Source organism: Heterocephalus glaber, unplaced genomic scaffold (assembly GCF_053883595.1).
Source record: "Heterocephalus glaber isolate CG9 unplaced genomic scaffold, H.glaber_assembly_v1.0 deba00000943, whole genome shotgun sequence".
NCBI classification, from domain to species: domain Eukaryota; kingdom Metazoa; phylum Chordata; class Mammalia; order Rodentia; family Bathyergidae; genus Heterocephalus; species Heterocephalus glaber.
In genome coordinates, this window is record NW_028258175.1 from 13,127,623 (window position 1) to 13,154,666 (window position 27,044).

Here is a 27,044-nt window from a genome sequence, read left to right on the forward strand (position 1 = left end):
AGATGCTGAGAAAGCACAGATAGTCACACTCAATGATTTGGTTGTTGGGTCCCCAAATATGACTCCTCATGCAATACCAAGGGTAACATATTTGCCATAATAGCATTCACTCTGTTATTTATTTTTGTAATTACATAATAAATGTTTCACTTTCCCTGGATCAGTGGTTTTCAGCCTTCTGCTATATACTACAATCATAAGGGGAACTTTAAACATATACCGATTCTCACCCACAGGGAATTCAACTGATCTGGGGTGTAGCCTTGAATTTCTAACAATCACCCAGAACCCCGATTTGCCTTTGTTGAGAACCCAGTGATGATATTTCAGGCTGTCTGACAAAGGCAGTGCCTCCCTGCTGGGCCCCCAGTGCTTGGAAAGTGTGCAGAAAATGTCCTTGAAGGCCTTGAAGGCCCAGGTAACAGCTGTCCTTATGGCCCAGGTATGAGGTGAAAAAGTCCAACCTGGGTGGGGACAGAAGGGATCAGAGGGGTCAATGCATCTGTGCCATGTCGGTGTCACTATTAGAATTTGCAGGGTCTGGGTGGTGTGGTCAGGAGGAGACCATGCAGGTTTCCAGCTACTGGTGAGCAGGATGATGGTGGTACTGTTCAGAGAAATGGAGAAACACAGTGGGTCAAGAGAAAGACTTAGAGGGATCCTATGAGAGTTTTTTGCAGAGAGACAACTCCCTATAGGTAACCTCACAGGCTACCAGCAGGCACACAGGTATCTAAACCCCTTGTCTCAGAAGTTTATGCTCTTGGAAAAGAACAAGAGTCACCTCACACCCATTATGTTGGTCATTTCAAACAAACACACAAGCAAACCAATAACAAGTGTTGGTAAAGATGTGGAGAAATTAGAATCCTATGCACTGCAGGTAGGAGTGTAAAGTGGTGCAGGTTCCATGGACAACAGTCTGGCAATTCTTGAAGAAACAGAAGTAGAATTACAAAATGAGTCAGGAATTCCACTTCTGGGTGTACGTTTCAATGAATTAGAAGCAGGGGTTGAAGAGATAAATGCACATCCATGTGCTTGCCATAGCTGAAAGATACACACCACTCAAGTACGCAATGATGGATGAATAGATAAACACAACCTGGTACCTTCACACGAGGAAATACTCAGCTTTAGAAAGGAAGGAGATTCTGACGCATGCTACAGCATGGATCAACCTGGAAGACAAGCTGAGTAAGTCACAAGTACCAGTGCTGTGTGACTCCACTTCCATGAGGCAGGTAGTCATCGGATGCCCAGAGAGATCCAGGCGTGCTTCCCAGGGCCCCAGGGCGGGGGACTGGGGAGGTGCTGCTTACTGGGTACAGCATCAGTCTTGCAGGATGCAAAGGAATCTGGAGGTGGACGGTGGTCTTGGTTGCATGATAATGTGGATACACTCAACGCCACTAAACTGTACCCTAAAGAATGGTGAAAAGGGCAAATTGTATGTTGTGTGTGCTTTACTAAAACTCTAAGACAAAACAGGAAACAAAGAGGGGTGTCGCCCCATACTCACACATTCACCGAAGCCGCCTTCTCCCCTCCCTCCTGGCTTAGGACTAGCTCTCCCTGACTGGCTCTCCCAGGACTCTTGCTCTCTGCTCTGGCTCTTGCTGCATTGCTCTGCAGGCCTCCTGAATGAGGCTGTCTGCAAAGGTGTGGGGGGCCGGTCCCCAAACAGAAGGCTGCTGCCTCGCTCGCTCTGTGTAGCTCTGAGGCTAAATGGCTGTTTGGGTTCTACAAGTGCACCATGCAGCTCCCCAGATGCTACCTCTGCCAGGAGGCTTGGAGAGCAGTGTAGGCTCGGTGGGCCTGCTTCTGGGGTCAGCAGAAGCCACCGCCTCCTAGAAGACCTCCTTCTTCCATTCAAATCCCTTCCCAACCATCCTCCCCTGGCCGCTGGAACTGTCTCTCAGTTTCTAATACAAGGCCAGGCATGGATGTGCACCCCATATAATCCCAGCACTCTGGGAGGTTGACACAGGAGGATCCTGTGTTTGACCCCAGCCTGGGCAACTCAACAATTTAGTGAGGCCTCTCAAAATAAAAAAAGTAAGAAAAGGAGCTGGGGCCATAGCCAAGTGTGAAGACCCTGGTTTCAATTTCTACCACAAAATTTTACTTCTAGTGGGCGATTTGAGTCCCATATGGGTGGGCTCACCTGGCTCATCTGTAAAATGCAGCCCCTTGCTCTGTGCTCTGGCCAGTGCAGCCTGTTTTCAGCTCCCCAAACATCCTGGGCCCTTCTGCCCCCAGGTCTTTGCCTATCCCTCTGGAATTGCCTACCCCTCTTCCTGGAATGTTTTCCTAGGACCCCTCACACATCTGCTGTGAAGCCCCTGCTATTGTAGTGTCTTGGGCCACATGCTGCTCCCTGGCAAGGCAGCTCACACCCCCCAGTGCAGGTGAGACGGACTTGCTAAGTGCTCACAGGTATCTCGTCCTTTCCTCCAGGACACCTGCCTCTCCTGGGGTCATGCTGACTATGTCTCTCCCCGGTTAGTAACACAGCTATTACACGGATGGCTCCTCCTGTGTGCTAAGCACTTGACCTACATCAGTTCATTTAACCCTCTAGGCCAGTGGTGGCGAACCCGTGGCATGTTTGCTGCAGCCGGCTGTTTGTTATCACTGAAAGCTCTAAAAGGTTCGCCACTGCTGTTCTAGGCAACCACATGGGGCTACTACCTTTTTCATTTTACAGAGGAGGAAACTGAGGCACAAAGACATTAAATGATTTGTACAAGTTCAAGGTCTTACAGCTGGCAAACAAGCTAGGATGTGAGCCTGGGTAGTCTGGTGGTGACCACCATGAGGACAGGACTGACTACACTTTTAACCATGGTTGACTATCTGGCGGCTAGTTTAGGGTCCGCCATATGGTAGTTGCTCAGTAAATATTTGTTGAGTGGCTGAGTGAAGGTAGAAGGAGCCCCATCTCCTGAGCTCACCTGTGGGTGTGGAGGGTTATCTCCAGCTGGCCAGGACACAGGAGCTTTGGGGACCTCTGAAGAATCATAGTTCTATCAACTGATGAATGGATAAACCAGCTGTGGTCTACCCACTCAGCAGAATATTAGCTATACACTGGGCCAAATTACAGCCACACACTGTTAATATGGATGAAACTCAAAAATACTATGCAAGGCAGGCACAAGAGGCACACACCTGAAATCTCAGCAGTCTGGAAGGCTAAGGCAGAAGGATTGCAATTCAAAACCTGCCTGGGCAACTTAGCAAGACCCTGTCTCATAAAAAACATAAATAAATAAAAGAGTTTAGAATGTAGCTCAGTGCAAAGGCCCAGGGTTCAATCCCCAGTATCGAAAAAAAATATGCTAAATGAAAGAAGCCAGTCACAAAAGGTCCCATACTATTTCCACTCACGGAATATCCAGAATAGGTAAAGCCATAGACACAGAAAACAGATTAGTAGTTCAGGGCCTGGGAGAGGAGAATAAAGAGTGGGTACTTAGCAGGTAAGGGACTTTTGGAGGGATGATAATGTTTGGGGATTAGATAGAGGTGTTGGTTGTACAACATTGCTAGTGTTCTGAATGCCATCAGATCAAACACTTCAAAATGCTTAATTTTATGTGATGTAAATTTTGTCTTAATTTTTTTTAAAAAAGATCTCAGTTCTGCCACTTACTGGTTCTGTCCTTGAATACAAGTTTCTTAACATCTCGTGACTCAGTGTCTTCATCTGAAAAATGTAGATACCGAAAGCACACACTTCATGGCGTTGCTGTCAAACCATGCAAAGCCCTGGGAGGGACACCAGGGAAGGGCAAGGTGCGACCGACACATTGCTGTGCCTGTATTTGCTTTGACAACAGGAAGTTTTTGAACCATGCAAGAGCCGCCGAACAGACTAGAGGGATGGGAAGTGAGGACTTGGCTGTGTGCAGACTCCGTGTGGCCAGGCTAACTGCACATCTAGGGGCCCTGGTCTCTGCCGAGTGTTATCAAGGATTTGACTTCCCTGCAGAGTGTGAATGGATTAAAACTAATTTCTTTAGACTTACACAGAAGTTGTGGGGCTGGGGGGAGGAAGATGAAGACAAAATAGGTGTTAAGGGGCCCAGCAGAGGGCCGGGCACATAGCAGGTATGCAGTAATGCTTGCAGGACCTGGGTGCGAGTCTCCACAATGGGTCCCCTGTGCATGACGGCCTTTGGGAGACCATAGGGAAGCCAGCCAGCTGCTCCTTTGTCCACTAATTGGTTCTTCTTGCTGGGGCACCAGGGTGAGCTGACCTCTTGAGCTTCGAGTTTGCAGGCCCAGCTCTGGAAGAACCTCCAGGCAGATGTCTGGGTCCACGGTTAATGTCAAGGTGGGCTGCACTGGGTCAGACTCTGGCCCTGGACCCCCAAGAGGCAGAAGTGCTAGACCCTGGGTTTAGCTTGAAAAATGCCAACAGAAATTCCCCTGCCCAACAGCTTCTGCACACTCATCCCCCCCACCCACACACACATGTCACAAGTGCACATGACAGACAGAACTTGAGCCCTGGGAGAGGCCGCAGACACACTCAGCCCTGTTCTTTCAGTCCCAAGACATGGGCCTAGTGAAAGACAGGAACTATGAGAGTCCAAACCAAGCAACAGGGCAAAATGCTTTTGGCTTCATTTCTTCCTATGGCCACCCTACAGCATGCTGGGCACCGCTCCCTGCCTGAGTTCAGTGAAACTGTCTTGCCTTCTGGTGAACCCAGACCTGGAATTTGAAAGCAGTTGCTTTCATCCATGTGCTGGGTACATAACGGGCTCCGACCAGAGCCCACACGGGCAGGAGTCACTCGACAGCACAGCAGGGAGGCCCAGCACCTTTAAATGCACTTTGTTCCCACTTTCCGAACGCAGGAACATTCTCATGTCTCCAAGTGCTTCTCTCCTGTTTTTGCATGATAGTGCAGTCTTCACAGCTCAATGTTGCTTTCCCCATTTTGGAAAGAGATGTGAGTTCAAGAAACATTTTCCTACTCTTTAAACTCTGTGAAGGAGAAGAGGGAGAGTAATCCATGGGATGGCCAACAATGCCCATGGGCCCCGCTGCTACAGTGATACCTGGGTTTACCTGGAACATGCTGTGCACCAGGTGCTGTACCCTCGACCTCTCCCGAGAGCCTCTTGAAATAGCCACGAATGCTGTGCTCATTGTAAGGTGGAGAAATTCAGATGCTAAAGAACTGAAGCAACTTTTGCAGCAGAGCCTATAACTGGGCTGTGTGTCCAGGGCCCAAACAAAGTGAGTGAGAAGAAACCAACGACTCTTTACTACCTAAGAAAGGAAGAGTCTATACCCCAGTTAGGGCAGGGGACGCAGGGAGGTGATGTCAAATCACAAAACAGCTTGAGTTGGTGGAAGCTTTGGAGGCCCCCCAAGGTTTCAGGGCCTCTTTTCCTGACTTGGGCACTCCCGCCCCATTGAGGAGGCTCGTGAGTTTGCTCATCCTTCATGGGATGGGAGAGGTCGTGATTTTGGAAGCTCCAGATGGAGCACCAGATGGGAAGTGAAAACCTATCAGAGTTGCCCAGGATAAAACCGTTCATCTGCAAAATTCATATGTGTTTGTGTGGGGCAACTTCACAAAAACAGCAGCAAGAGGAACCAGCAGTGCTTGATGCAGAAAGTGCTTCTGGCTGTGAGGGTGGCAGAGCAGAGTGTGCAGACGCATCGCGTGGGGCGGGCGTGTGCCCCGAAGATGAGAGCAGGGAGAGGGAGAGGACCACCAGCAACCACCAGGTCACCTGGGGCGAGAAAGCCCAAAGAGGTGTAAAGGTGGCTCTTTTGTGAACCTCAGAATGAGGCAGCTGGCCACCTGGTCTGAAAGGGTTTCGGGGACCTTGGAGTGGACACCAGGTACAGCTTCGGTTGTAGTAAACAGCTCACATTTCTGGAGCACCTTCCAAGTGCCTGTGTGGCCCGTTATCCTCTCCAGTCACAGGCTTGGCATGCACTTGCCAGTGGGAGCGCTGCCACTTAGCGGCAGAACTCAGACGCCAACCGCACGCAGTCTGGTGGGGTCAGAGTGTTCTCTTTCTTGGGTGCTCCACAAAGCTAGGCCCTAGGTCAAGCAGCAGGATGATGGGTTTAACTCGCAAGCAACACAACGCAGCGCCTGTAGGGGGCAGCAGTGCACACCCCTGGCTGGCTGTGTAATTTTGGCCAGGTGCCACCACCTGACTTGGGCTGACATGAATGACAGACCTCCATGGAGTCTGGAGAAGGAGGAGTATGAGGACCATGGCCATAGTTCCTCAGAACCAGGCACGACAGGTGACCTCCAAGTCCTCTCCCTCAATACTCTCTGCTGTGAGGCGGTCTAACCATTCTGCTGCCCTGCCACGAGCTCAAGGGTCAGAACTGTGTCCTTCTGGGTTTGGAACATAGCTGAAACTGCTGGTTTGCCAAGAGGTAAATTTCAAGCAGAAAGAGTACTAACTTTGGAACCAGGCGGAACTCTTCCAATCCTTGTTCTGCCATGCATACAGCACACAGCCTTGGGTTTCAATTTGTCCATCTGCAAAATAGGTTTGCTGTGGGAGACAATGGAAGTTCCAGCCACGCTGGCTGCTGTTCGCAGCATTTGGGGGGCATTTCTGATCTCAGTCCTTTCCTGGAAGATTGAGAGACAATGTTCTGGCTCCCTCTTGCCATTTACTGGCCTAAATGACCATTTGCTTGTCACTTTGCCTCATTCTTTTGTTCATTATAATTCATCCATTTAAAAAACTTCTCAAATGCAACAAGTTTGTCTCTCTCCCATCTTAGCCCCAGACTATTCCCTGTATCAGGAAGATGGCTTGCAACTGGAGGCAATTTTGGCACTCGGGAGATTGGGCAATGTTTGGAGACACACACCAGGTAGGCGGTGCTGTTGGCATCAAGCAGTCAGTGGCCAGGGATGCTGCTAAACACCCTACAATGCACAAGACAGCTCCACAACAATGAATTACCCAGCTCCAAATGTCAGCAGTGCCATGGCTGGGAAATCCTGCTACAGAATGATCTCTTCCATGTTTTTCCTGCCAGTCAATCCCTTCTTCTCTGCGGGTCTCAACTCAAGGTTGAATATTCCAAGGCCTCTTGATCTGTTTATATCCCTCCAGTTTTTCTCCAATCATATGGCTTCCTTTCTTTCTAGTCCTTGAACATCTTGCCTGGTCTCCTTTGCACAATTATCTAATGCTCTCTTCCCGAGTAGGATATGTGCTCTGTGAAACAGGAAGGAAGCACAGCTGCTTTTGTTCACTAAATGCCCAAATATTTCATAGCACAGTAGTTGTTCAATAAATGTTCGCCAAATAAGTAAAGAGCCATGGTAAGTAAGAATCTGCCGGCAATGTTTATAAAATACTCCCTTTTATCCCTCTTAGACTATGAACAGATGGAAACAGGTGTCTTTCTAGGCCCTGTCATTTTTCCTAGGTTCCAGGGAGCCAGGTGTATCTTGTCCAAGGTGACTAGACATGGTGCCTCCCCTTAAACTCCCGAAGGGACCAGAGGCTCCCAGCAGATGACCAGGATGCAGAAAGGCTCCAAGGACCATACTATGAAGAAGAAAGGAGCCATTTCCAGCATTACAGAGAGACCTTCCTTCATGCCTGCACCTTATTTGGATCTTGATTCAAAACTCAAACTCTTGGGAATCTGAGACTTGACTATCTAAGCGCATTAAGAATGGCTGTTAACACAACAGACGTGCCCATCATAGTGATGTTATGCTGAGAGAGACCCTCTGTGAGACACATCCTCTGAAATACTTACAGATCACATTGTGCGATGTCTTGAATTTATTTAAGAACAATCCAGGGGGAGAAGGCCGGAGGCTGCTGGCCACAAGACTGATCACAGCTGAGACCAGGTGATGTGCACGTACCCTTGCTGCTTTTGCACATATTTGAAAATTCTCCTAATGAGAGTTTTTAAAAGACGTTTTCATCTCACTTTCCTGGGAATGCTATACTCAGTGCCTTCATGCTACCTGGGAGAGAATCCCCCTGCCCTCCATTTCCTCTGCAGCCTGCTCAGCAGCGCAGTGTGGAACACACAACCCAGCGAAGAGTCGCTTCCTTGATAGGAAGTAGAGTTCATTTTCTTGTGTTTTTATTTCTTTTCTACAAGATCTCAAGAGAGGTTTTCTTTGCTTATGGTTTCCTTTAAAGAGCAAGTCGATGTCCCTGCCCTTCCCGATGACCCCCCTAAGTTCTCACGCCCACAGGGCTGCTGGCCACACCCCCAGCTCCTGACAGCAGTGCCCACACAGGCTGCGGACCCAGAGTGTGCTGACCTTCCAAAAAAAGCCAGATATCTATCACTTTACATGAAATCTCCCAATTTCACAAAGTGGGCAATCTGTACATTTGTTCAAATTTGATGAGGGCCAAACCAACACAGCACAGACCTCACAGAGTCCAAAGATGCCCATCTGTGGTCCTGCCCGGGCAGGTTGTAAGAACAACCAAGCTCTCTGTTTCTCTCTGTCCACTTTGAGTTTCACACCAAGGTCAGATCTCGTTCTTTCTCTGCTCAAAACACACCAGCGGCTTCCATCTTGTTTGAAGTAACAGAAAATTCTAGAACCCCCATGATCTGGCCCAGTTTACTCTCTGATCTTGTTTAATGTCTTGCTCCCTTGCTCCTTATCTTACTGTGCTGTACACGCTCTGAGCCCTAACACTCCTTACTTATTATGCCTGCTGTTTGTTTCCTTAGGAGTTTCGGTCTCCCTAGTGCACTGGTACAGCCTCCAGTGCAGCTGGGAGAACACTGTGCTCAATAACTATCTGCTGAGTGAGCAAAGGATGGATGAGTGGGTGGATAGATGGATGGATGGATGGATGGACAGACAAATGGACACATGAGTGTTTCTGAGGACCACTCTGGACACAATGCTGAGAAATCTCCTGGAGACAGTGTGTAAGCGCTCTCTGGTGTCTCACTGAGGCAGAGCGTTTCTCTTGACAGGAAGCCGACTGCCTGTACCTTCTGCTGTCCCAGCTGTGATAGGGAAAGTAAGCGCAAACAGGATATGGGACCAGGCTGGCCTGGGCCACCGGCCCCCTTACCTGATGGGATAGTCTGCAGCGCTGAGGTTGATGAAAAAGTCCCAGGGCCAGTCAGGCATCTCCAGGAGGTCCCGCATGCTCTGAAGGTAGGTGGACAGGAGGCTGGCTCCCCCCCAGATGGTGGCCATCCTCCAGGGGGTGATGCGGACATTGCTGTACAGCCTGGCGAACTGGAGCACTTGCCGGTGCAGGTAATTAGAGCGCTTTTCCCAGGAGAGAAAGGGTGACATTCAGCAGCCCGGAAAACATCAGACACCAGACCGCCCTCCTCAGCCCTTTCTTTTCTCTGTCCCTTCCCTTCCCAGTGACAGTGTGTCTGAACCTGGTGACTTTGCCAAATTACTGGTTCTGGCCTGGGCATCTTTTATTTTTCTGCATCACTATTCAAACTTATTCTTTTCTGAAGTTTTACATTAGATGTTTGAAATGCAGATTTTTGGGCCCCACCTCTCCACCACTAATACCTTGGGCCTGAGGAGCCTGGAACTCTGCAGTTTTACACACAGCTGGTGCATATAGTCTAAGGGTAAGAAGCTAGGAAATATGTGTCCACCTAAGCCTGACAGCATTTGGGAGTCGCATTTCTGTGTTCTGTCCTTCCTACCCAGAGCCCCTCCATTACCCCTCACAGGCTTGCTAGAAGCAGATCTTTCTCATGAAACATCCCCTTTTGCCTTCTTTACTAAAGATATAATCATGTCATTTCAGCCGAACAAAAGCAAAACTATGGAATAGGACAGTATGGGGTTAGCAAGTCCGCTGCAGGTGTTTGTTAATAAAGTTTTATTGGCACACAGCCATATGCACTTGGTGACATGTTTTCTGTGACTGTTTTCACACTGCCAGGACAGTGCTGAGTAGCTGTGACAGAACATATGGCTGGCAGAGCCTAAATTTTTGGCTATAAGGACTTTGACAGAAAAAAATTGAGACCACTCCTGGATACCCAGTTCTACAAAGCCCACAAGAGGCAGGCAGAGGGCACCAGGAAGTAAGGAAAAGGAGGAAAAACAGAACAGCTAAAAAAGAAAAATAAGGTTTGCAGAGAGGGTGACTAAGGCTAACAATAGTGAAGTGCATATTTCAAAGAAGACTCAAAGACGATTGTGAATAATCACACCACAAAGAAATCGTAAACTTTTAAGGCAATGGTTATGCCAATTAACTTGAACCAATCAGTACACTATGGATACATGTATTAAAATATAATATTGAGCCCCCATCAAGATGTATTACTATTATATGTCAAGTAAGAATAAAAAGGCAAATAATGTTGCAGAGAAAGTTATAGCTGGAATTATTGAAAGCAACACACACACACACACACATGCATGTACACACAGAGCACTTTTAGACCATATGTCCTTATGCCTCTGAGCCTTAGCCTGGACTTATGGGGCAAGGAGAGATCAGAGAGGGACAGACAGACTGCAGAGGAAGCCCAGCACAGGAGATGGGAGGCAGCTCCTCACCTTGTCCACGTGGATATAGTAGAAGTGGTCTTTGTGGTAGATGGCCTTGAACATGCGCTGCAGCTGCCGAGAGGCACGGCCGTGGACCACCAGGACGAAGGCGATTCTGACTGGGTTGGCCGGCATGTACTCCACAGAGTCCTCGTCCCACTGAACATTCTTGTTGGCTTTGCCTGGGGGAACCCGAGACCACAGAGGTGAGGGTGAAGCTCGGCTGTCCCCTGGGAAGTGGGGAGTTTCTCTGACATTTCCTCTGAGGACTATCCGAGGGGTGCAGCAACCCGACTGGGGTCTGAACTTGACTCAGCATAACCAAGCCTATGCTACACGCTCACCCTAGGAAGCACAAAGGGTAGAGGACTTGGGATGCGTGTGACACAGCGTCCATCCCCAAGGAGCCTACACAGGCTGATGGAGACAAGCGCGCCCACCAATGAAACTACGGAGGAGGGAACTATGGGAGATGGGGCTCTGAACCCCAGAGGAAGCTGTAGTTAACTCTGAGTTAGGAAACCTAAGATACACAGATTCCATTCTTTCTTCTTCTCCTGATAGCACCCACTTTATTTGTTTGCTGCTTGCTTTAAGTGACGGTGAGGACAGATAACATGGGTCTACCCTCTTACCACAGTTTAAGTGTACAGCACACTGTGTTAACTACAGGCACTGAGTCACACAGCAGATCTTGAAGCTTATGCATCTGGAACTTGATTATCACCACTCTCCAAGCCACCCCCATGCCTGGCCCATAGGGAGGGGAGGATCAACTCTGTGATGAATCCAGGGTGGTCCTGTGGCTTGGGACAGCCCATTAGAATGCTGCATGGCCCTGCCATAGTACTGTTGCCATGGATGTGTGACTCAACCATGAAAATTAGCCAATGAGAGACTCCACACTTCTGTTGGAATGATTCGATAGGGAGGTTCTCTTTCTGCTGGATTTCAAACTGGAAGATCCCAAGAGCCTTTTTGCTCCCACATGGAAAGAAGTTGCAAGAAGAAAACCAACACAGAGGAAGGACTGTGGAATGTTGGTGAGTGTCCAAGTCCTAACAACTGGCCCCGAGCTCCTGGAGCAGCCAGATGACATTTTTCTTTTAACAGCCAGATTCTACTCCAGATCCACCAGGATAAATGGTTTCACACATCTTTTATCCTGAAATCAGCCTCAAGAATCACTCCTCTCGTTCTTTCCTTTGCAAATCTTCCAGGGGCAATGGCTCAGGGAAAAACAGCTTCCTGCCTTAATGTGTCACAATTCCAGCTCAAAATATCCTGGCTTTCATAAGTCCAGTTTTCTTTAGGACTAACCAGATTTCTTCTGTGGTCTAGGTTCATGGGACCCAAGATATTGTCAGGGTATTTCTTCCAGGTGTCCCAGGGTATCAACTGGGAACACTGAGAATGCAGACCGGTTAGCCTGGTGGCAAGGGGCCCAGGAGCCTGTCCGCTGCCATGGAAAAGCTGAGTGGCTGCCAAATGAACAGGGCTCTTTCACTGGTTCAGAGGACAGTGTGAGATTAACATGGGTAATGTCCAAATCACACCTCCCAGCTTCCGTGGCCTGAGTGGTGTGGGTCCTCAGACCTCTGTCCCCAACTGGTCCCACTTTCTACCTGGCCACATGCCTTCTTGCTTTTCCTTAAACAAGGCTCAGCCTGCTTCGGGACCTTTTCATGGGCTATTCCTGCTACTTGGTATACCCGCTCCCCAGATCTCTGCTTGGCTGCATCTTCTCACCAGTTCACAGCCTGGAAAAAGAACAACTATCCCCACCTGCCACGTCTTTCCCCCACCCTGTTTCAATTTTCTGCACAGCACTGAACACCATCTGAAGTTGTTTATCTGTTCATTGTCTGAGTGCTCCACTAGAGCATAAGCTCCAAGAGATGAGGGACTATTTCAGGCTTGTTTACAAATGCATATGCAACACTAGAACAGTATCTGGCACACATCTGGTTCTTGAGCAAAAAAATGTTACAGAGGGTACATACTGGCTCAGTACAATCACAGTATCTTCTCTGCCCTTGATAGTCATTATCTCACTAATCCTCATATCAATCCTGTAGGGTACTGCAATTTGCCCATTCTTCAAATGAGGATGTCACAGTTTAGAGAAGCCAAGGGATTTGTTCCAGGTCACACTATTTTAATTAGTTAAACTGAAATTTACACGCAGCAGGCCTTTTCCCAAAGATCATACCCTTAACCACTAACATAACCCACATCAACGTACCCAGAACTTGGAAGAAGTTTACCATATTGATGAACATTAGTGGACTACTTTGTAAGTTACCTAGTGCAGGTAAGTAGGCACGTGATTGAGGACTGTCATAGGTATTGAAGGGGGATTTCTGTATTTGATGGGAGGCTAACTCTAAGAGCCCAATAAAATTACCTCCATCATCCATTCATCCATCTATATCTAACTACACATCCACCCATCCATTCATCCATCCACCATCCAGTTATTCATCTACACATCCATCCACCCATCCATCCACTTAGCCAAATCCAACTACCTATCCATTCAGTCACAGCAAACCATCCAACCACCCATTCAACTAAACATCCACCAACCTATTATGATAAATGTCACCCATCCATTCAAAGCTTCTGAGATCAACTCTTACTTTGACCTTAAGCCATGGATATCTCTGGCCACAGCTGCTGAATCGGTGAGTGAATAAGTGAATGAATGAATGAATGAATGCATGCATGCATCCAGAGGAAGAGTAGCTGCCCTCATCCAGAGGTGCTGATGCTCCCTGAGCTTCCACCATGCATTAGCACTGTGATGGGGCTCTGCACCTGTCATTCTTTGGCCCTAGGAAGAATGTGTTATCATCCTTTCAGACCCAGAGAGGTTGACACGTTTCCCAGTTCACACAGTGAGGACAGAGGTGGAAGTCGAAGCCAAGCACCACCAAACCCAAAGCCTCTCTGCTATTTCCAGTTGCCTTCTGCCGAAATGGGGAGCTAGAGGCGGGCCTGGGATAGGGACCCTGCGCTGGTCTTCGATGAGATGCGGACACTGATGTGGAGAAAGGCCTTCCGTGACCTCTCTTTTGATCTTAGAAAGCAGAGCAGATTCACAGACAGAGACCCAGATGTTTTTCCTCTGAAGAAAGGGAAAAAAGGCTGGAAAGTCAAAGACGATCACTCCAGAAAAACAGCTTCTTCGGCTTGTTCAAAGTCATCCTTGGGTCAGATAGGGGTGGGAGGCTGCAAAGACAGTGGGGAGGAAAACTCCAGAGCTCTTCTGCACTACAGCTGCTGTGGGAAGGAGCAAGCACCGTCTTCGAAGAGGAGACACACATTGAGGTCATAACAAAGGTGGGAAAGAGAGGTCGAGGAAAAGCCAAGGCAGGAGAAGAAAGACTAGGAGTTTATGGAGTGCCTTTGTCTGTGCATGATTGTCTTTGCTCTGGTCCCAAACTCTATGGAAGGGAGCTGTCATCTCCCCACAGATGGAGTGAGGAAGCTGCGGCCTAGGAGGTCCCTGTGAGGAATAAGTAACTGAGCTGAAATGGGGTGAGTCTGTGATCCCAGAATCCCGTCACTATCACTATGTTCCTTCAAACAGTTCTCATTCTATACAGAGGAAAATTTGTTCCTAGAAGCTTATCAGTTGACTGCAGGACAGATAGCAATGCTGTGTGGTCAGAGCTATTCAGGTCTTTACCGACACGGGACTCACTGAAAGGCTGAAACCCTAACACTGCCCAGCTAAGAAAGAACCGCAAATTTAACAGTGTAATCAGATCGTCATGGCCCCAAACAGAAAATAAGTGGGAAAATCAGAGTGATGAGAGGCAGCGAGAGAAGCCAACTTCAGATGAATGTTAAAAAGCCGGGTTTATGGGGGAGAATAGCAAGTACATTTTGCTGTGCAGTTGTGATGCCTGGGAGAAGGTCGTGGTGAGAACCTCTAGTAACTGGCTGTGCCTCATAAGCCTCTTGGTCCAGGTCTATTTTTCAGTATCGTTGCAGGTCAAATAAAGACTACTTAATCTTGGGGCTCCAAGGAGACGGTGGAGGTGGAGGTCCTTCGGAGGGGTCAGTGTGGCAGGCCCTTCTTGTCTGCACTTTCACTTTTTGAGGTTTCAGATACCCATAATCACCTTCCGTATGAAAATATTGAATAGAGAATTCCAGAAGTAAAATGAGGTTTCAGATATCCATAGTCAACTTCAGTATACAATATTAAATAGAAAATGCCAGAAATAAAACCCTTCATATGTTTTAAATAACTTTTGTCACAGTACCGTTATAATTATTTTATTATTTGTTGTTTTAATCTCTTGCTATGCCTAATTTATAGATTACATGTTATCACAGGTATGTGCACATAGGAAGCAAAACATTTAAGCATTGGCTCTCCCAGATGTGAATTCAAACAATGGTGGGTCAAAATATATTTTTTAAAATTGCATCTGCACTGAATATGTGCAGACATTTTTTCTTGTCATTATTCTCTAAACTAGAAAGTACAACCATTATTTACTTAGCATTAATGCTATATTAGGTTTTAAAAGTTATCTAGAGATGACTTAAGTCTATGAGAAGATGGTGCGTAGGTTATAAGCAATTACTACACCATGTTATAGACTGGACTTCAGCATCCACAGACAGAGGGAGGGCTGTAAACACAGGGTCTGGTACTATCTACGGTTCAGGCATCCAATTGGTGCCTTGGGATTTGTGCCTGAGAGATAAGGGGAGACTGATATACAAATGTGACATTAGAGATGATCACAGCTGTGGTACCTTGTGGGAATGTGATCTGGGAGGAGAAGACAGTGCAAAGGTTTAGAAGGTTGTCTCTGGTCAGCAGACCATGAACCTTAGACTGGTCATGCAATCACTACAAGCTTGTAAATGGACACGTACAAGGGGTGATGAAAAACTATGGTGAAAGTTTAATTTTTTAAAAAATTATTACAGTGAAAGACAAATTGCCACTAATCCCTTCAAAATACTCCCCTTCCCTTCAAACACACTTATCTCATCATTTTTGCAACTTTCTGATGCAGTTCTGGAAGTCCTCTTTCATGAGTGTCTTTACAAGTATGTTTCATCCTCCTTCATGAGTGTATTTATCAAAATACAGTGAATGCTGCTGCCGAATGCCATCCAACAGAAAGGCGACTTGTAACAACATTATGGTGTGTAATCATTCACTGGATCTGGAACTGTGCAACTTCAGGTTTTTCCCCCAAAGTCAAATGCACATGAAAGGTAAATATTTTGAATTGATTCAAAACACTGAGGCAGCCACCACAGGGCAACTAAATACAGCCACAATAGAGGACGTCCAGAACTGTTTCAGAAAGTGGTAAGAGAGATGGGGTGGTGCGTTTGAAGAAAGGGGAGTATTTAAAAGGGGTGGCATTGTATCTTTTACTGTAATAAATTTCTTAAATAATGTAAACCTTCACTATATATTGCAGTCACACATGGAATAGCCATAAATCTGGCTCACATAGACGTCTGTGTCCAGGACCGAGCACAGTGCCTGGTGTGCAGTATGTGCTCAGGAAATGATAATGTCATGAGCATCATCTTTATTTGGCTATTTACTGACAGTGATGAAGATCAAGTTTGATCTAACCACCCGGCACAGCTATGGGGTTCCACCCTAAGGCTGCATGGGCTCCCAGCACTGAGCAGACGCTGAACCCGTTACTTACAAATAAACATCTACAACCAGAATCTCTCTCCCCAGTATTTGCCCCAGACCACAAACAATAACAAATGGGAAGGAGCCACTTGACTGGAGCCACCAACCAAGTCCTCAATTCTACTTATACTCTGAAAGTGCTTCTTTGGGCGGCAGTAGTGACAGGAACTTTGTGACTTGCTTCCAAACAAGAAGGTTGGCTGGGTCTTGGGATAGAGGAGAAGTAGAAATGAGGTTGTATGCAAATGGGGCTTGGGTCTGGAGCACAACTAGCCTATGAGATGCTGGAGATCAGTGCTGTCTAGACCCAGCCTTCACAGCAGGGACCATGAGAGACAACACCACCTCTGGCTGTTGATGCTTCATCCTTAAAGTGGGGTGAGCAATTGGTCCCTGACTGTGATCTGTAATCACAGAGGAGGGACAGTTTCATAACAGCAGCAGGCATGCTGCAGGGGGCAGGATTCGGGTTACAGCGGGGAGAAGCCATTGCTCAGGTTGCACCAGGGATGGGCTTTTCCCACTGGCAATTTTTATTTGCAGGGTTTTGGTGATTAAACTCAGGCATTTCTCAGCGCCTAGAGTGCCTCAAGTGGCTAAAAGAAGGCAGTAAGTGCCCGTGATAGGAAGCCACATCCCGAGTTCCGATCCTGCCTGTGCTGTGAGCTGGCCCTGGGGCCCTAGACAAGTCATTTCCCTTCCTCAGGGACCAGTAACAATGCTGATGACTACTAAGCACTAGCTGTGTCCTAAGCCCTAAGCATGTGTGATTCATTACACAATCATCCCAAGGTTTAAGGCAACAGCTGTCCTGGGAGCCCATGGCTTACCATGAAGGACTCTGGGACCAAGAAGTGCTGCGGAATGGGATGTTGCCCTTTTTAATGAGTGGCTTATTGGTTCTGCTGGACTCCAGAGCCTCTGCTTTATTTTACCGAATGGTGATACTGAAATTTCTAGAGATTCTGGAAATTCTGGGATAGTCTGGGATCCTAACCCAGCTGTGGAGTTAGCAGCACTGCAGAGACGATGGTACTCCTTGGAGAGGCTGATTGGCTTCCTGGTAGCTCCCTAGGAGCCACCACCATGTTCTCATCTCTTGGAGGACATGGCTCTGGCCCCCAGAGCCTGGCACAGCCACGTTGAAGGGGGGAATGTTCAGTGAATGATTTCTGACTGATGGCTTAAGGCAGACAGCTTCACCCATGCACAGACCCTGGAGGCCCAAGTGCAAGACTCTAGCCAGAGCTGCTGCACGGGGCTGTCTCCACTCATCCGGAAACTGGCTGGGGGTGGGTCTCCTGCTCCTCAAGGCTTTGGGGTCATCTGAGGACCTGTGCTCAGAGCACCAAGGCACCCAGGGAGGAGCCAACCCAATGCCCAGAGTGCTCCCAGCAAGGGGCCTCCCACCCAATGTAGTAAGTGCTGAAAATGGACATTGTGGAGTCTACAACAGGACGCTGGCACAGCTCACCTGCAAGGACAAAGCTGGCCAGGCATGGACCCCAGGTCTAGGAGAAATGACCCTTTCCCCAGGAGAAGCCGTCCTGACCCTCTTCCCCAGATGCAGGCCCTCTGAACATCCTGCACTTCTCTCTTGATTTAAATTGTGGCAAAAGCTATCTAAAATTTACCATCTTTGTTTTTAAGTGTACAGTTCAGTGACAGTAAGTGCATCACCACTGTTGTGAAACGAGCCTCCAGAAGTTTTTGCCTTGTAAAACTGAAATTCTGTATTCATGAAACATATGTGGTATGATGGAAAAATACAGTGAATAGTTGAATTTTTAAAAATTTATTACAGTAAAAGGTGAGCTGCCATTAATCCCTGTCAGAATACTCCAACCTGCTTCAAGCACCACTTATTCTGCTATTCTTGCCACTTTCTAAAGCAGTTCTGGAAGTACTTTTTCATGAGTATCTTTAGTTGTGCTGTCCTGTCCGTCTCAATATCTTGAATCATTCTGACTTTAGGTAAGAGGCCAAAGAAGATACGTTGTCAGAACTGGTGAGTAAAGTGGATGAGCAGATGCCATGTTTTTACAAGCCCGCCTGTCTACTTGACAGCACTCAGCAGCAACATTCACTGTGTTTTTGATCATACCTCATAAGAACACTCACAAAAGTGGACTTCCAGGACTTCTTCAGAAAGTGGCAAGAATGATGGGATAAGTGTGTTGGAAGGGAAGGGCAGTATTTTGAGGGGGATCAATAGCAGTGTGTCTTTTGTTGTAATAATTCTTTAAAAATTTAAACATTCACCATATATTTTGATCACTGGTTCAGCTCCTCATCTTCCCCTCCCCTCACCCCTGGAAATCACTATTCTACCTCCCGTCTTTATGAATTTGAGTACTCTAGGAATTTCACATAAGTGGATTCATACAGTACTTAGCCATTTGTGACTAGCTTTATTCCGTTAGCATAATGTCCTCAAGGCTTGTCCATGGCGTAGCATGTGTTAGAATTTCTATCCTTTTTAAAAGACTGAGTAATATTCCTCTGTGTGGCTAGACTACAGTTTGTTTATCTTTCATTTATCTAAGAATGCTTGGGCGGTTTCCCTCTTTGGGCTGTTGTGAATAATGATGCTATAAACATGGATGTGCAAATATCTGTTCTGATTACTGCTTTCAATTCTTTGAGAGTGTATATCCATACAGAATTTGCTGGATCACATGGTAATGACTTAATTAAAAAAATTTTAAAGATCTATCCTGTGCTTCCTAACTCAGTTATTCCTCACAGGGCTCAGCTTTGTTCTGTATCTTGGATCTACCATGCATTAGCAGGTCACGTTGATGATCGTGCCTCAGTTTCCTCATCTGTCAGAGTACTCAACTCCAAGGGATGCTGTAAGGACTAAAAGCTATAATGGGAGCAAAATAAGGCCACAGAGCTGGGTGGTGAAGGGGCCAGGTGTTAAGTCTATTGTATTGAAGCTTGCAAGTGCACAGGTGGGGAGAGGAAGCCTGGGACCTAACCTGAGGACTCAGAGCTCGCAGTCTTAATGAGATGCTAGAGTTCCCCAGAGAGGAGCCACAGCGTGCAGACAGGAAACCAAGCAGCACTGGATCAGTACCTTTCTCTCACCCACTTCTGCTACCAACCCACCAGTGAAGTCTTGGGTCAGTGCAAACATATTTGCTTCCTGATCTGCCTTTTCCAACAAGAGCGTTCTGTCCCAGCCTGGCTTCATTGCCAGGCAACACCAGTGCCTGATAAAACTACACAGCCTGTTTTTGTTCCCCCCATTTGCATGGTTGCTGTTCTTCACCACAAGTGACAGCAAGATTTCCACTTCTGGCCATGAGGCAAAATGATGTTTAAAATAAAATCTACCTAAGTAAAAATAAAGGCAAATCTATTACAGTAGACATTATGCATAGAGCAGGACAGGTAGAGTGTGCACATGGCAAAACTGCAGAATATGGAGGGAGCTCGGGGAGTGGGAATTAGATGTCATGAGTTTCCTCCCAGACTAGAGTTCAGTGAGCGAGAGAAGGTAAAGGCAGTGTTCAGAGTGATGCCTGAGCAGCTGAGACATCAGAAAGGGTCCTAAAGTCTGGATACTCCTTGCTTTCCTGGCTCAGGGCCCCTTCCCACTTAGAGGCCCAGGAGGGGTTGCTGGGACAGTATCTTGTGGAGGTATCTCCCGGCTAGACAGAGAGACAGGGCTGCTGAGGAATACTATCCTCCCGACTTTCAGCCCAAAGTGCTGAACACTTAACATTCATGAGATTCTCTTGCAGGTATTTTACCTCTCAGAACAGCGCTGCACTTAGAAATTATCCTCACTTACAGACAATTATTCCAGGCACAGAGAGGGTGAGGGACTTGCCCGTGTTCACACAGCCAGAAGATGGAGAAGAAGGCAGGGAATAATCTGGTCTGACTACAAATACCACGCTCTATGACCAGATTTGGGCTAGAGAGTATTTGAGCACCCTGATTTCATTCTGGCTATGGTGCTGACCTCATCTGGAACCAAAGAATCTCCTTCTCCCAGTGGCTTTTAGACCACTGTCTACTTGAGCAGCTTTCTCAACCTTTGACATTAAGAGCCAGATAATTCTTTACTGTGGGACTCTCTGTGTGCTGTAGGATGTGTAGCAGCATCCTGGCCTCTGTCCACCAGATACCAGTAGCACCTGCCCAGTTGTGGGAAAACCAAAAATGTTTCCATTCATTGACAGATGCCCACCCCTACCCCTGGGATGAAGAGTGGCAGAGTCACTCCCAGTTGAGATCAGAAGCTCTAGGAGAGTTTGTGAAGTGTGGTCTCTGGCCAGCCACATCAGCACCTGGGAATCTGTCAGAGATACAAATTTCAGTCCCACTCCAGAACTTCAGTCTAAGAAACTCAGTCAGGGTTGGGGGTGGGGATGGGTTGAGGAGACAAATCTGTTGCAAAGAGCTCTCCCGTGATTCTGATGCAGGCTCGTTTGGGAAAACCGCTGGCCCAGACCCACAATTCCTCACCCTGGCTGCACATCAGGACCATCAGATGATCTTTTTCTTTTTCCAAGACAACCTCTGCCTTGGTACCAACCCCAACAAATTCTAACTTAATTACAGTCTTGTGCACATAACATTTTGCTCTACAATGGGCTGTACATGACAGTGGTTCCACAATATATTTTTTCTTTTTTCTTTTGAGGTACCGTTGCCCAGGTTGAGATTAAATTTGGAATCTGCCTCCTTCAGCTTCCCAGAGTGCTGGGATTACAGGCCTGTACCACCATGCCCGGCTATTGGCCTCCTAAAATGATATTGCCTAGTGATGGTGCAGCCATCGTAATTTGTAGAAATATTTTGTGCTGTTTTACAAAAGTGAAATCACCCAGTTCTGCCTGTAATCCTGATGTTAAGTAATGGTTCATTATGGCTGGTGGGTGCTGGTGTTGGTGACTTTTAAGAACTCTCCACAACAATGGTTGCAAAGTGTGGCCAATGTTGAGAACCACATCTTATATAGCTTCTTTTCATCAAAACCACATCTCCTGGTGCTGAGAGTGTAGCCAACACATCTCTAGACACTGCCTCGAATGTTGACAGCCTCCTGCTAGGCCCAGAGAGGGAAGCCTGGCTCACATGTTAATTTCCTCCCACTCTGAGAAAATATCTCCCTTCACTCCCAACCAAGCACTCAGGACATTTTCCTGCTCACTGATCCACCCCCCCCATTCAAGTCTGGAGTTATTAAACCACAGCCCATGGCTGAACTGTCTTATTGATTTTATTGTCGAGAGCCCAGGGATATTCTAATGATGTACGGCTCAATAAATGGAAACTGCTGGGGTAGATATTGATAGTGTATGGAACATTTTGCCACAGTTCACTGGGTCCCAGTCACTTTGCTGGTTACATATCATCCATGAAAATGCTGTACTGTGGCCCACAAGCTCTTGTCCATCCTGGGGATGTGACCTTTTCCATGCACCAAGGATGGAAGAGGGATTATGATAAATGCAACATGACTACTATGCATGTGTCCCTGACTGAGCATTTGAACAGATATTATCCCATTTACTCCTCACTGAAGGGCTGTGAGGGATGTATTCTGATTATTCCCATTTTACAGATAAGGAAATAGAGACTCAGGTTGGTTACCTGACCTGGCCAGCTAATAAGTTGTGAACATGAGATTCAAACTCTGTCATTCACTAAAACAAGGGCTTTTAACCCTAAAACAAAACCTTGAAAGGAAATAACAGTTTCTATTGTATTTGAACACCTTTCTATGATTTCAGCACAGATCATACATTTCATCCATTTCCCTCTGCTCAAGTGGTGTTTCTCAACAAAGATACAGTATTGGAATCTGAGGAGAGGCCATTCTTGGGGAGATAGGGTTATCCCATGGGTTTTCAGGGTACTTAACATCCCCCAGACCCTACAATTGCCACTGACATTTCCCAATGCCCTTCCGGGGACCGACTGTGTTGTCCTTGAGAACACTCATCATGCTGGCAGGCAGAGGGCTTCCTGCCAAGATGGCCACCCTCATTTCTGCCCACATGAGCAGCCATTCTGCAGAGGCAAAAAGGCTATGGGGAGAGGAGTTTGGCTTGGAGACCAGATACATCTGCTGCAAACCACAGTTCTTTACACAATGACTCTAAGAGCTTGGGCAAGTTAGATAACCTCCTGAAGACTCTAGTTCATCATTAGTAAAATAAGAGTAAATATTGACACTCATCTCTCAGGGGGAATCCATGGAATCCTGTGCTCAGAAAAGGCTTTGTACAGAAAAGTGCCTCTGAGCCTGGGGCAAGACTGTCTTTTCCCTGTCTCCCATGCATTCTTTCTAAACTCCTGGTCCACAGAATCCACGATCATAAACAAATGGTGGCATTTTGTGCCACCAAGCTTGGAGTAGTCTGCTACTCAATGGTAGTCACTGCAATAGGTGCTCATGGTATGCCAAGCAGGCAACCTGCTGGTGGTGCACAGGGGAGTCATGTGCATCTGAGAGAGCCTTTGCATGGAGCAGATTCTCCAAAAAGGGAAGACAGATATTAACACCTAAGTTTTATCAGGACTAATATATGATATGAAGAAAATGAAATCAATGGTAGCCATAATTATCACCTTAAGCAATGACATGTGAGTGACTACTTGTTCTCTTCTCCCCTTTCCAGCTTTGTTTCCCACTATACTTCTCCAATCACTCTTTCCATGAAGTTTCCATGGAATTGCATGCCATCAAACTCCTATTTCTTTTGCTCAGTGCTTTTTCCTGTTTCCCTTTCCTTCTTGAATGTACTACTTGCTACCAACTGTTACCCACAAGTCATATTTTGAAGCCCCAGTACCTGCCTCACCATGTGACTGTTCTGGAGCTGTGCTCTAAAGGAGGTGATTAAGGTTAAAGGAAGTCAAAAGGAGGGCCGGGGATGTAGCTCAGTGGCACCGCGCCTGCCTTGCAAGCACAAGGTCCTGAGTTCAATCCCCAGAACTGAAAACAAAAAGGAAGTCATAAGGGTGAAGGCCTGGGTTGATGGGACTGGCAGTTCCATGAAGAGGGCTCCAGAGAACTTGCTCTCTTTCTGCCACATGAGGACACAACAAGAAGGCGGCCATCTACAAGCCAGGAGGTGGGCTCTCCCTGGAACCCGGGTCATGCTGGCACCCTGAGTTTGGACTTGGCAGTTTTCAAAATGGTGAGACAGTACCTTTCTGCTGTTGAAGCCCCTGAGGCTGTGTTATCTGGTTACAGCAGCCCTAGCACCCTACTCAAGGTGACCAGGATGCATCCTTTAGGTTGTGGACTATTGGTTGATCCAGATGTTCATGAGGAAAAGGGGAAGGGAAGGGCATCCCCAAGCAGAAGGAAGAGTACATGCAAAGGCCCTGAGGTGAGCAAAAGTGTGGGAGCTAAGAGGCAGGCAGGGGTGCTGGATCAGAGCAGAAGCACCTTGTGGGATGGGGATTGGCCCTATTTTAAGGAGTGCAATGGAAGAGAAGGAGAAGCCCTTATCACAGTTGATTACTCACGGGGGGGGGGGCGGGCGCTGCAGGCAAGATGGATGCTGGCTTCCGAGGAGGGCTGGCTGGGAGGTGTCACTTCACATGACGGGTACAGGCAGGAGGCAGGGGCCTCCCTGCTCTCCCACAGGCAGTGCTTGGTGGGTCCATCTCCACTGCTGCCTTTTCGGCCCAGAGGCTTTTGTCTGCAAGTTCCCCTCCAAGCCTTCCTGTCACCTGCCATTTTCCTGTCCATCCTCCCTTCACCTCTCTTGAAGGGACTCGCAGGCTCAGTGAATACGGCCGCAGAAAAACACAGCGACTCATCTATTTTTATTACAAATGGGGCCTCTCAAGGAGGAAACAACTCCTATTTACTTCCCAGGGTAAGGGTTTTGACAACAGGTTTATTTTCCCTAACTCTCCAAGGACTAAGTGAGTAACACTCTAAAGTGAACAGTACATTAATTAATGCCAAATTGGTTGGAATTTTCCTAATAAAAATCCTCACAGTAATCACATTATGGGCCATTAACGCTGCCTCCTGATCGTAAACCATAAATACGCTTGGCAGGTGCTTGCTTTTTAAAAAGGGACATATCCCCACACTGTGCCCGTTTGACGGGTTAATGCTGCCACATCACATAAAGCAGACAGGAGTCATTACAGAGCCTCACATCTGCACGATTCTCTCCGTGCTGATCTCTGGGCCAAACCCCATGCACTTGTGCATCAACTCATTCGGTCCCTGCAGCAAACCTAGGAGACATGTGCCGCCCACATGTCCCTTTTACAAATGAAGAAACAGAGGCACAAAGGGAGAGGATAATTTTCCAATAGCCAAACAGCTAGGAAATAATGGAGCTAGGATTTGATTTCAGGCAACTGATTCCAGAATTTTCTGCCATCCTGTCTCCTGAGATAGCAGTGCTAGGTCAATCTCTGGGCATATGGTTGTCCTCTTGACCAGCCCTGGGGCTAACGGGCTGTTCACTTTATTTCAACAGTGACAGCGGCAATAGTCAAACCAAAACAATGTTCAGATTTTGGGTCTAGAGGGAAAGAATGATGTTACTTTTACTTTTGCCTCCCAGAGCTTTGGGGAAAGCCAGGTAGTGATGCTTCACTGCAAGGAGGTTCATGGCCACTGGTAACAACAAACATCTCAAGTATACTGGAATTGCAGCAAAGCCACTTCTCTGTTATGGTGACTGCTGGGCACACCAAAGTAGGGCTTTGGTGCACAGACTGAGTCTCCAGCATCCAGGGAGCTGTAGGTCCTCAGAGCCAAGGAGGAGCTCAAGTTAACGCTTTTGGCTTTATTTCTGGGTTGTTTCTGTCTCTGTCTACATGAATAGTATATACTTGTTGTGGAGAATTCAAGCATATACAACATTATGAAGCAAAGAAAAACCCAGATATTAGGGTGTCTAGATAGCACACTGCTAGTTTTCAGTGAAGATTTTCCAGCAGTGTTGTATATACACGCACATCATACATGACCCCACACATTCTGCTTTGCCACACACGTTCTGTCATCAGCAACATGCCCCGAAGTCATTTCCACATCAGTGAGTGCAGACCTTCTATCTTTCCTACTCTCATCCTTCCTTCTTCCCTTCTTAAATACCCACAGAGCATCTACCCCAAGCAGCCACTCAGCCAGTCACTAGGGATGTGCAAATGCACTTAAAAACTGATATTAGATTTGTGTCCAAGGAGCTCATAGTCTGGCAGGGGTCTGAAGGGGAGAACAGGCAGACACTTTTCACAAAAGGTGTTGTTGCAGTGGAGGGAAAGTTTGGGCTGCTGCTGGAGCAAAAGATCGGGCCAGGGAATGTGACCCAGATGAGCCTTTGGAGTCCTCTGAAGAACCACAGTGTAGCTGAGATCCAAAGCACAGGAAGAAGGAGCCAAGTAAAGAAGGTGTCACTAGAGAAGGAAGAAAGGTTATACTCCAAGGTCTGGAGAAGCCAAAGATCTGAGTTTGAAGAATAAATATGGGGGGGGGGCACAGGGAGGATTAATGTTTGGATTTTCACTTTTCTCTCATGCTTTTCTGTATTTTTTAAAAGCCTATAATGTACCAACAAAAACAATACCGAGTGAATAGTTAAAGGCCTTTAGTTCTTTTCTGAATGCCTTGCAAGATGGGAGCCTCGGGGCCTTATACAGCAGCTGGCTGCACTTGTGGACAGGCTGAGTGTGAGCTACTGCTTCCAAAGTCTGCCTGTCCAAAGATTTTATCCATGGGTCTTCATTCTGCCTCTGAAATTGTGCTTCTGCTTTTGCAGGGTATGATATGTGGAAATTGTCATTATGCAATTACTCTGCTCCTTTCTCCCTCCAAGGCCAACCATGTGTGCACCTTCAGCTCATTTCAGTTTGCTCCCGCTGCATTAGAGTATCCTTTGTCATGTTCCTTCCTGGGAGTGACTAGGAGCCACCTTCTGGGGCTGCCATCTCTCTTCCCGGTGGCCCTGCCCAAGCACAGCTTCAGACCACTACAAAACAAAAACTGAAAAATTCCCAAGCAGGTGATGGCACAAATTTCTTCATCCATCTGGCATTTGGCCGTGAGTGTGCTGCACTCTGGGGAGTGAGGGGGCAGTAGCACAGATGTGTCGCTTACTGGATAAATGACTGTCAAGTGTCTGCTAGCCTGTAATGCACTAGAGGGTGGGGTCTGCACCAGCCAGCACAGCCCCACCCCAGCGACTCTAGATGAGCGGGGAATGAATTCGTGATGCTGCGTCTTGGCCTCCACCATCAGAACCTCATTCCAGGAACAACCCTCTGGTTGGCACAGCATTGGTACTGCTGAGTCCCCCTGACACTGGTTTGGGAGTTCTTATCCCAGCTCGCCTGCTGACATATCCTGGAAGACTGAAAGGGCCCTGATTCCTCAGTGATGGCTTTGAAGCTGCAGTTAGGGAAGAGAGTTTCTGCAAACACACTTGTCTAAGTAAGAACCTCTCTCAGGCAGAGGAAGTACCTCTTAGACATGGACAAAACTAGCCACTCCCAACATTTGTTGACACCAGGGACCAATTTCATGAAAGAAATGTTTCCATAGATGGGGGTGAGAATAATGGTTTCAGGGTGATTCTAGGTCTGCTGCCTAGAATCCTAGCATGTGCAATTCACAGTGGGGTTCACACTCCTATGACAACCGCTGATCTGACAGGAGGCCACAGTGGGCCATAATGGGGAGCACCTCTTGTTACAGATGGAGCTTCGCTCACTTGCCCACTGCTCACCTTCTGCTGTGTGGAGTGGTATCAGTCCATGGACCGCGGTTTGGGGATCCCTGGGCTAGACACTGGACTGGATCACTCC

At 47.4% G+C, this 27,044-nt stretch overlaps 1 protein-coding gene across 3 annotated transcripts in view; it reads right to left on the reverse strand.

Moving 5' to 3' along the window:
- Nucleotides 1-27,044, reverse strand: part of Xylt1 (xylosyltransferase 1) — a 300,525-nt gene that overhangs the window by 66,750 nt on the left and 206,731 nt on the right. For all 3 annotated transcript variants that reach the window (XM_087209178.1, XM_004855794.4, XM_087209179.1), the window contains 2 exons: nucleotides 10,553-10,725; nucleotides 9,081-9,283 (listed from right to left, as the gene is read on the reverse strand). In XM_087209178.1, coding sequence (XP_087065304.1) covers nucleotides 9,081-9,283; nucleotides 10,553-10,725 — 376 coding nt within the window. The remainder of the gene's footprint in view (nucleotides 1-9,080; nucleotides 9,284-10,552; nucleotides 10,726-27,044) is intronic.